General features: G+C 35.4%; 2 protein-coding genes across 2 annotated transcripts; one reads left to right on the top strand and one right to left on the bottom strand.

Moving 5' to 3' along the window:
* The first annotated feature begins 1,609 nt into the window (after positions 1-1,609).
* sbds (SBDS ribosome maturation factor) lies at positions 1,610-8,078 on the top strand. Its single transcript, XM_046876247.1, has 5 exons — positions 1,610-1,798; positions 1,946-2,075; positions 3,854-4,054; positions 5,665-5,829; positions 7,867-8,078. The coding sequence occupies exons 1-5, from the start codon at positions 1,671-1,673 to the stop codon at positions 7,993-7,995; spliced, it is 753 nt and encodes a 250-aa protein (XP_046732203.1). The 5' UTR covers positions 1,610-1,670; the 3' UTR covers positions 7,996-8,078.
* A 1,227-nt stretch (positions 8,079-9,305) lies between these two features.
* Positions 9,306-9,980, bottom strand: LOC124403410 (claudin-4-like). Its single transcript, XM_046877130.1, has one exon. It carries the CDS (start codon positions 9,978-9,980, stop codon positions 9,306-9,308), a length of 675 nt encoding a protein of 224 aa, XP_046733086.1.
* Between the last annotated feature and the right edge of the window lie 1,125 nt (positions 9,981-11,105).

The raw sequence follows: 11,105 nt of genomic DNA, 5'->3' as shown, positions 1-11,105 counted from the left end.
TTGAGAACACGGTGTCGTATATTGTGATTATTCATCTGGTTCAATAATTTGTAACAAATCAGTGTTCTTGAGATTGCTATATAGATACAGCATTATTGTCATTGCACAGTGGAGGTACACAACAACAGCATGCAGGATAGATGGATAGATGGATAGATGGATAGATGGATAGATAGATAGATGGATGGATGGATGGATGGATGGATGGATGGATGGACAATACAGAGAAAATAACAATAACACAGATAAGAAAATAAAAATACATATTTATATATGTATAAATAAACAAAAATAAGCCAAATATTTATGTACAGTTGTGATATATCGATGGAATAGATGTAGGGATGTACTAAGGGATGTAGGGTAGTATCAAATAAATATAAGTGGTATTGCAGAAATAGTTTCTATTATTAGAAATTATTAATACATTCTTATGAAACATATTGCTTTCTAAATTGCTAAATAAAATAAGCTGTTCCACAGCTGGTGGTATGTGCTGGTGCTATGTTAAGAGGAAATGCCCATGAAATGGGTTTTTCAACAAGACAATGATCCCAAACACAAAAGTAAGCGAGCAATTATTGGCACAAAAATTATTGAGGTTATCAATCCCCTGACATTAAAAATGCAGTTTCCAAAGCAAAACCCAAAAATTCACAGAAACTGGATCATTCATCCTGGACTAAAATACCTGTTTCTAGGTGCCAGAAATTGGTTGACTTGATGCAATGCAAAAGCGCAGCAGTTATTGAAAATGTTATGCAATAAAATATTAGTTCAGTAATTTAAAGTGAAGTTAAAACTTGAAAAAAAAAATAAATAAAATAAAAATCAGTTCATAACTGTTTGAAGAAACGTGTTAACACTATTTTTTCCCTGTTACAATAACATTCGTTTTATTTGCTTCCTGTAAAATAATTATTTAGATTTAATACAATTTGTGAATACTTTGTTTTGTAATTAAATATTTTTACTGCATTTGAAATATGGACATAAAAGCTGTTAAAATATTTGCGCCTGAGTAAAAGAAAAAGAATAATTTGAAACATAAAAAAGGTGTAACAGTAGGTGAAATAATAACTAAAATGGTAACTAAAATACCCCAAATTCCCAACTTCATGTCCTAAAAAATGAATGAAAATGCATAAAATAAACATTTATACATAATAAATGTACATTAAAAAAAATTATTGTAAAAGTTATTTTTTGTGTGTTTTCAGACTTTTTTTTATTAAAGCTCTTTTTTGTAGTTAGAAGACCAGAATTCCTATAAATAAAATCTAGATTCCTAGAAATTAAATCAAATTACCCCTTACATAAAAATAATAATAATAATAATAATAATAATAATAATAATAATAATAATATGACAGTTATTAAAGCAATTAAATATGATCCTAAATCGTGTTTAGCTTTTTATAACTTTTTTAAATTATTTTTATTTTAACATTTACATTGTTTTCTTTTATAAGTTTCGTCATTTTATTATTATTTTTTTTTTAATAATTCAAAGTAAATTATACATCATTAGAAAATAGCGTTTTTTAGCTGACACATCCGGCCACTAGGGAGCAGTGTGGGTCCTTATATAGTGCCGGATCACCTAGTCAACGCTCAGAAGAAGAGAGTCACGTTTGTGAAGTGTCACGGTTTTCACGCGCGCAGACAAAATGTCGATATTCACCCCTACAAATCAGATTCGGCTGACCAACGTGGCGGTCGTGAGGATGAAAAAGGGAGGAAAGCGATTTGAAATAGCGTGTTATAAAAATAAAGTGATGAGCTGGAGATCGGGAGCGTAAGTGAAGCTTTTTTTTTTTTGCTAGGTGAGACTAGCAAACAGGAGTTAGCTCCAAACAAAACATGGTTACGTAAGTTCTGTTATGTGGATTGATACAGGAATCAAATGACGTATCAGTGGTGTTTCCGTATGTTTTGCTTATAGAGAGAAGGATCTGGATGAAGTCCTGCAGACGCAAACAGTGTTCATAAATGTGTCAAAGGGACAAGTGGCGAAAAAGGAAGATCTGTCAAAAGCATTCGGAACCGATGACTTGACAGAAATATGCAAACAGGTAACTGGTTTGAGTCCAAATTATAGCATTCACTTTCTTTTTACAGAAGTTAAAATGTGTATTAAGGTCTTATTAGATAGATACTGTATATACATACAGCTTTGTTGTAATTGTATAGTGCAGGTATACAGCATGCAGTGTAGCATTTACCAAACGTGCCAATCAAAACATTGTGCAAATGCACAGTTAAATATAAGCGCAGTGAAATATGTAATGATGTACAATTACTACTCGATTAATCCCAACATTTATTGTAGTGTTACAGCAGCCAATCAATCTCAATCAATCAATCAGTCAAAAGAGAGCTTGAAAGTACATGATCATATCAGTGCACATATAAACACACTTTAAAATCTAGTGGAACATCTTCCCTGAAGAGTGGAGAAAATAATAAGAGCAAATTAGGACTAAATGTGGATATACAATGCTCAAAAATGTGGATAATAAAATGCTCAAAAACCACATACCATGCTTATGACCAGGTGACCCAATACATTTGGCAATATATTGTATGTAAAGTTTTCTCTATATGAAAATAAAAAAATGTAGTATATATGAATTTGAATGAGCTGAGGTGAAAAAATATTGCACAAGTATGATATTGCTTAATGTAGAGAAGATTGAGGTAGTATAGTCCAGTATAGTTTGGGGTTATGGGACGGTGTATTAACATTGTGGTTGCTGGGTAGTTATTTTGGAATCTGTTTTGGTGAGTGTGTATCGCCTGCCAGAGAGAGGTCTGGGGAAAAAAATGCATGCGAGGGATGAGAGGTCCTTCACAATTTTCCAAGTCTGTTTCCTGACATGAGTCATGTACAGGTCCTGGAGAGATGGAGCCTTATAGGACCATCCGGCCCTCGCTGCAGGACTTGTACATGTCCAGAAATTGGAGACGGGTATTGATGATTTAAAATTATAAAAAAAATACAGGACTAAAATACAATAACTGGGCACTTTAATGCTGGGTAGGACCCTGGTGTTTCTCTCAGAACATCCTCAGTTCTTCAGGGCAAATCGAGTCCTTGACTTATTGGAAACATGCATTTTAGATTGCAATCCACATTATTTTTGCACTATTAGGTTAAGATCTGGTGACTGCGGAAGCCGCTGAGGTACATTGACTTGTATACACTTTTCGTAAAGTTTAGGGACCAGTCTGAGACAGCTTGTGCTTTTGTTATTTTCATGCTGGAGTTAGAATAACTAGATGCACATGGTCAGCAATAACTCTCAGATAGGCTGAGGCATTCAAATTGGTATTAAAATGCCTGATGTGTGCCCAAAAACTTTCCCTACTCCAAAATACCAAAAGTGGTGCTTCTCTGTTCAACGGCGTTGCAGAAAGTGGTTCTTTGGGTTGCTGTGTAAAATTTGAGAGTTTTGTGTGCGAGGGTGTGGGTTTCACCTTTTTTTTTTTTTTTTTTTTTTTTTTATTATTATTTTTATTTTTATTTTATTTTTTAATACTCAAACTAGCCTGTTTGGCACCATCTCACAAGAAGCTCAAGACCTGTGTCTGCATGATTTTCTGCATTTATGCTGCTGCCACATGAATAAGCGGGTCTACGTGTTCCTCAGAAAATGATCGTTATAGTAAATGTAATGTGTGTGTATACAGTGTGGCTTTAAATCAACCTGAAAGCCAAAAATAATCGAGTCATCAAGAAGAAATCAGTTTTATCTGTGGAAACCTAATGAGTCTAACTCTGGTGTGTGAGGTCTTTATTTTTATTCAGCTTGTGTAATAATAATTGTGATTTCTGGTTTTCCTGTCACAGATTTTAGCAAAAGGAGAACTTCAGGTGTCTGACAAGGAGCGACATAACCAGCTAGAGCAGATGTTCCGGGACATCGCTACAATCGTGGCAGAGAAATGTGTAAATCCGGAGACTAAGCGGCCTTACACGGTCAGCCTGATCGAAAGAGCCATGAAGGACATTCACTACTCCGTCAAAGCCACTAAGAGCACAAAACAGCAGGTGAGTGGGATATTCGACTATCTGACAATTACATCTGGACTATCTGACATGTGGAGAAAGCATGGCAAGTGTGATCCCCATGTCCTCAGATTTAGTTATACAGCCGCAGATCTCATATGTTGAGTAGGAAATCTCTCATATACGGGTAGTCCTTAAGTTACGATAGAGATGCGTTACATTGCCACAATCGTAACTTGAAAATCTGGCCTACCAGGAGTCTTAAAGAATGGCGATCATTATGGGGTAGTATACTGTAATTTGTTAGCAAAACAGTTTAAACTACCATAATGTGTAAACGGTACAGTATTTGAGTATGTAGCAGCAGGCGCATGGACAAGCATTGATTTGCGAGCGGAGGGCGGAGCCGGACGTGTTTTCTCTTAGTGTCTGGCAACGCTGATAAAAGGAGAGAGATAAGAGCTAAAATTGGGCTTTAAAACACCGAAAAATACGCACTTTAACACCGAGACAAATAAACAAGGAAAGAGATGCGTACATCCCTGCAGCAGCCCAATGTTTCGTACGAAAAATTTAAATATCTCATCGTAAGATTTGAAAAATTGAAGACAAACCATTGTAACTTGTGGACTACCTGTAGTTTTTATTAACAGAAAGGATCTTGTAATGCTGATAGCTTTGATTATAATAAAACTACACTAAAGATTAAGGAAATAAGTGCATCCCACAAACTAGTTTGTCTATGCATTCTGGTGTCCTGATTATGCCTCTAAACCTATTAACCATCCGGAATGCTTTAGTAATAAAGGGATACAGACAAAACATGTACAGTTAAGGTTATAAGTTTACATACGCTTTGCAGAATCTGCAACTTTGTAAAATACAAGAAGGGTTCCTTGGAATGGCTTTTTCTTTAATATTGTTATTTATATAAGCTTTTTTACGTGTTTATATAAAGCCCACAAGACACAGTAATATTATTATTAGTTTATATATATATATATATATATATATATATATATATATATATATATATATATATATATATATATATATATATATATATATAAAATAACTGAATTTATTCTTCATAATGTGTTTCCTTGATGATCAGTAACAGATATTATCGAGTTGTTCAATGGTTTTCTGCTCCAGGAACTGCACGTTATTTGGTTTTCAGGCATCTTTTCCATACCCAGCAGAGGCTGTCTGATTTTTATGTTTTAACATTAGGGATTACTAAAGGACTTGTACAGCTATTACAAACAGTACAAACGATCACTGATTGTCAATAAGGCAACTTGATTCATTAAAAGCTGGGGGGTGTAAACTTCTAAACTGGAGGATGGGTGTCTTTTTGTAAACCATGTAAATATCTTGTGTTGCTTTTGAAAGTCAATGCAGGTTTCATTTCGTAACTAAATTATGACTTTTGAACAAAAACCTTCACACCAATCATGCTGGAAGAAAATGTACACCCCTCTTCTTAAGAATCAATGGCACTGTTGGAAAAGGGGGTTAAATATACAAAAATGCTGGAAAACCAAGTAACGTGCAGTAACAAGGGCTTCAGTCGCTAGTCATCTAGATAACAACACACAGTGTTAAGGATCAAGAGCAAACCAATCACTGTTTATTTTCTCCATGTCTAGGCACTTGAAGTGATCAAACAGTTGAAGGAATCGATCCAGATTCAGAGAGCTCATATGCGACTCCGCTTCATCCTACCAGCCAAGGAGGGAAAGAGGCTGAAAGAGAAACTTAAACCCCTCATAAAGGTGGTGGAGAGTGAAGACTTCGATGAAAAGTTGGAGATGGTGATTTATTTTTTTATTTTTTCCTGAAAGATTTTTTTTATGTTGTATGATGGAATACAAGTCACATACTGTGTATTATTATTATTATTATTATTACTATTATTACTATTACTATTGTTGTTATGTCATATAAGTGATGTTAAAATTTACAAATGGTCTGAAAACATTGGTTAGTTTCCTGTAATTGCTATTAATTTGTTCCGGCTTCAGAGCAAATCACAGGTATACAGTATATGGACAAAAGTTTGTGTACCCTTGACTGTGTGATTTTTGGACATTCCATTTGACATTTTTATCCACATTTGCTGTTTATAATAACCTCCACTTTTCTGGGAAGATGTTCCACTTGATTTTGGAGTGTGCTTGTGGAGGTTTTTGCTCATTCAGCCACTAGTGTGTTGGTAACGTCAGGTATTGATGTAGGGTGAGGCGACCTTAGGTGCAGTCAGCGTTTCATTTTGTCAAAAAGCTGTTCAGCAGGGATGATGTCCGAGCTCTAAAACAGATAGACTGAGATATTTTACTCCAAACCATGTTAAGTATATCTTGATGGACCTGGCCTTGTACACAGGGGCCTTGTAATGCTGGAACAGGTTTGGGTCTTCTAGTTCAGGTGAAGGGAAAATGTAATGCTAGATCACAGATACTGTACAATTGTGTACCTCCAACTTAACCGTGGTAACAGTTTTGGGGATAAAATACATAAAGGTGTCCCAATACTTTCTATATAGTGTATATTATCACGCTTGTTTACAAGGTCTTGCACAACAGATTAAACGTATTAAGCGAGTTCTTTAATCAGTTAATTGTTAATGAAGATACACTATGTTGCCAAAAGTATTTGGTCACCTGACGTTTCCTGCTATATGTGGTTCTTTTGCAAACTGTTACCACAAATACCACAAATTCCGCATTCACTTGAACTTGGAAACCCTAAACCCGGCATGGCAGTGCACAAAGTGAGCTCAATGAAGATCTGTTTTACATGCTTTAAAGAGGAAGATCTTGAGTGGCCTGCTGTAGAGTTTTGATCTTATCCCTACTGAACACATTTGGGATGAATTGGAATGCTGACTGCACCCCAGGTCTCCTTACCTACATCAGTACCTGCCTCTTGTAAAGCGCACACTCAAATCTAGTGAAACATCTTCCCAGAAGAGTGGAGGGGATTATAAGAGCAAATTGCGTCTAAATGTGGAATGCAATGCTCAAAAATGACATACTTGACCAGGTGACCCAATACTTTTGGCAATATATTGTATTTATTTAGCTATTTTGGATTGAGTGTCAGTGTCACATCAGCATCAAATATTTATAGAAAATAATATTTTTATATCTATAAAGAAAATATTTGAGGAAATAGCAGTTTGTAGCTGCTGAAGCATATATGATAATTTGAAAATATCTGCAGCTTTACAAGTAACTATTATTATGGATAATAATCTTTTAATAGTTGTGATGCTGTGGGTATAAGTTTTATATATAATTTCTTTTTTTTTTTTATCTTTTTTTTTTTTTTTTTTTTGCATCTCACCAACCGTCTTTGCTTTTTAATTTTTTATCTTTTAAATTATTAATTCCTTATTGGTGAGAATGTACTCCATTATCATAGACATTCTGTTTTGGGAATTGGGGTTTCAAATATATACAGTTTAGTGAGGTCAAGTAACAGTTTACCTCAGAACAAGTTTCGATTATCATTTGTTGCCATTAACTATGTTTTTATTATTAAGCAGTTCAATATAATAGGGAGAAATCTTATTTTATTTTATTCACAGTGTCTAGAAATGACCAACGTAGACCACTGTGACAAAATGCTATCTTCATATAGCTTGTCTAAAAATAACCCAAATGTGTCCTGTAGAAAAGCTTGGTTTCTATGAGAGTTCACACTCATAGAAGTGTCTCTTTGGGGGGTTGCGGGGCTGTTTCTCGTGGTCACATAATGGTGATCATGGGCCTTCAAATGTTAATTGTTGAATAGATTTATATTGTTTCTATTGTTTTGAAGTGTAAATCATGTAAATCTCCCCACAGGTTTGTTTGATAGATCCAGGCTGCTTTCGGGAAATCGACGAACTGATTCGCTGCGAGACAAAAGGCAAAGGGTCGGTGGAGGTGCTCAGCCTGAAGGATGTGGAAGAAGGAGATGAGAAGCTTGAATAATCCACCCTGCATCTAATCCTTTTTCCACACCTTGCCGCACTAAAGAACCTTCACATTAAATTATTTTTCTTTTTGCTTATCAAGACCGTTTTAGTTGATTTATATAGCAAGTGGCTGAAGCTATAAACATCAAGTTTCCAGATTGTGTCTCCTAACACATATATACATACACTATATGGACAAAAGTATTGGCTACCTTTTTATTTAGTAATTATAATTATTTAGTATTTAGGCATATTTACTGTTTGACTTTTTAGTAAATCTTTCTAATGGTTTTATCTGTAATGCATAAATAGTAGCAAGCAAAATAATAATCCAATTCAAATCACAACTAAGGGGTTTGTTTTCTGTGAAAATTGAAGTGATTTGTATGACTGCAAGACAGACAACAGATTGATTTATTAAAACAAATGTGTACAAATGCAATCCACAACATAGGAAATGTTAATCCTAGTGAAATAAGTTTTCTTGACCACTCGACTTAAAGGTGCCATTTGTAATATTTCAAAAGGTTTGTAATATTAATTTCATGTAGAAGATCCCTTTAAAACATTAGCTGTGCAATGAAATAAAACAAGTATATTTAGTTATGTTTTTTTCTGTTTTGTTTAAAGCAAGTCTGTCATTTCAGACTTCTGATTACTTATTTATGGCCCAGAAATAATCCCTGCCCCCAAATGAAACACATCTGCATAGGTTTACTTTGAAATGCAACTCTGCAGATGTGCAAAGTTTCAACAGTGGGTCATTTAGAAAGTCTTTAGGCATTCAGTTCACCTGACAGCCAGTAGGTGGCTCTAAACATTATAAACTGCTGCTTTTAAGATTTTTTTCCCTTGCACCTATTAAAACCTTTCACTGAGTAAAGTTTGCCTTTTCAGATTTGTGCCGTATATCTAACTTACAACAAAGCTTACCCAAACATCAGGTTAATAATGTACAAAATAAGTGCAAATAAAAATTATTTTAAATCATCATGTGTCAGTTCTATGTGCTCATTAGTACACATACAGTGTAATCTGCACTGAGGGGGCTACAAAAGTATTACAGTAATAAATAAAATGTTCAATGTGTATATTTGGGAGCTACTGTTGACTTATTGCACACTGCTGCTGTGAATAATAAAATCATCAGACTGAGACATCAAAGTTTCAAACCTTAAACGCTCTTGAATAGATAATCAGGAGGTAGTGTCTCAAGGTTTCAGTTCATTCAAACAGGTGGTCTGAAATGTACAAATTTGCATCAGCAGCGCACTGCAGGTTTTGCAGTATCATGAAATATTCTTGATTTGATAAAAGGAGTCTTTTTTAAAGGGGTCTGGTGGTTTGCCCGTATATACTTGGAACAAAGGCATCATGATGCATTGCAAAGAGCGGATCCGCCATTTCTTGCAGCGGTGCAGATGGTGTCATTATTTGTCCCTGTGGCAATGGAGCTGGTTTAAACCACCACCAAGCACACAGCATTCCTCCTCCAATCAGAAAGAAGACCGATCCAATCCACCCGAAATACACAGCTGCTCCCCAGTCTCTTTTCAAAGTAATGGCTGTGTCCAAATCACTGTTCGTGAAATGAGTGATCCAGCTCATAATCACCAGCATCAGAAGCCCGGATAAAATGAAAAAGGATCCAGCTGCTGCCTTGATCCGCACGTTCCGAGAGAGGAAGGTCACCGACACTATGTAGATCATGATTGGAATGGCTCCCACTCCAAGCAAAACATTGATGGAAATTTTCCAGGAGTTAAAGCGCCCTGCTAGGGGCAAAAGTGACTGGTAAAAGTGGCAATGCATGTCTTCTATACTCCGATCCTGCCAGTTCAACCAGATTCCGTCCCAGTACAAAGACAGAGTATCTGTGGAATTATCCACAACTCCAGTCACGATCCACACGGGCAGGGTCCTTGTGAAGATGGCACAAATCCAGCCAGAGATGGCCACCCAGGCACTGATTTGCTCGAACACCCTGAGACACATCTCCATGTTTTGTTTCAGTGAGAAACAGAAAGAAACTGCGAGCACACTTCTGGAGCAAACCCGACTAGCTGCATTCCAGCTGTGGGTGGGGAGACCATAGTGTATTCACCACTGTGTTTTTTTTTTTATCCATGGTTTCAAAACATTTCCAGTGACTCGTCTCTTCTTCTTCTTTTATTTTTTTCTTCGCCTGGAGGCTAAAACAATGATGTCACTGTGTGAAACCAACAGTCTCCTCTCTCTTGAGATCTTTTGTGAGCAGAGACATAACAATGCATTCAAAGCAGTAAAGACACCACGACGTAGGAAAAGCATGTATTATGGAAGCAAATTTTATTCAAACAGGAACACAGACACATACTGAAAGTGTGTACAGTGAAGCAGCGCTAAATAGTAAAAAAACTATAGTAAAAACATATCTTAAAAAGAAATGTAATACCATTTTTTTAAACACTTTTTCAATAACACACCAAATGTGTATTGACATCTTACATCTAACAGCACTTCAAAATAATTCACATGTCCAAACATTGCTTCAAGTTTATTATAGAAAAAAAGAGACTTCAAACTGTGCAGAAAATGAGTTATATGGTATATTATAGCCACTGGTGTACATGGTTTTGCACATTGTATTACATGGTATAATTTTTTGGTTGAATTTCTATTTCATTTGCCTTATGGACTTGTCCGTATGTACAACCCCAATTCCCAAAAGGTTGGAACACTGTAAATTTCACCATTTGACAGCAACAAACACAACAAAGGATACCCAGCACTGTTAAGCAGCTCGAATCCTGTATCAGACACATATGGGACAAATTTTTTATCCCAAAACTTTAGCAACTGGTCTCCTCAGTTCCTAGATATATATATGGACAAAAGATGTGATACTACACAGCCGTGTCCCAACTTTTTGAGACCTGTTGCAGCCATTATATTCAAAATGATTACATTTTTTCTTTAAAATTGTTTATATCTTCAATTCAAACATTTGCAAAGTTTTATAGTGTAAAGCATATGGATATTTGAGATTTGCAAATCATTGCATTCTGTTTTTTTTTTTTTTTTTTACATTTTGCACTTTTTGGAATTGGGGTTGTAAAACATAACACCTGATTTAATTATTTAGAA

The sequence above is a fragment of the Silurus meridionalis genome, chromosome 20 (genome assembly GCF_014805685.1).
Source record: "Silurus meridionalis isolate SWU-2019-XX chromosome 20, ASM1480568v1, whole genome shotgun sequence".
Classification (NCBI taxonomy): Eukaryota; Metazoa; Chordata; class Actinopteri; order Siluriformes; family Siluridae; genus Silurus; species Silurus meridionalis.
Note: the sequence above shows the minus strand (reverse complement) of the source record. Positions and strands in the feature narration are given on the sequence as shown.

Bases quoted from the DNA above. Each gene is read 5' to 3' on its own strand.
- sbds (XM_046876247.1), top strand. From the start codon at position 1,671: ATGTCGATATTCACCCCTACAAATCAGATTCGGCTGACCAACGTGGCG. The intron at 4,055-5,664 runs GTGAGTGGGATA...CTCCATGTCTAG, and splicing joins CTAAGAGCACAAAACAGCAG to GCACTTGAAGTGATCAAACA. The intron at 5,830-7,866 runs GTGATTTATTTT...ATCTCCCCACAG, and splicing joins TCGATGAAAAGTTGGAGATG to GTTTGTTTGATAGATCCAGG.
- LOC124403410 (XM_046877130.1), bottom strand. From the start codon at position 9,980: ATGGAGATGTGTCTCAGGGTGTTCGAGCAAATCAGTGCCTGGGTGGCC.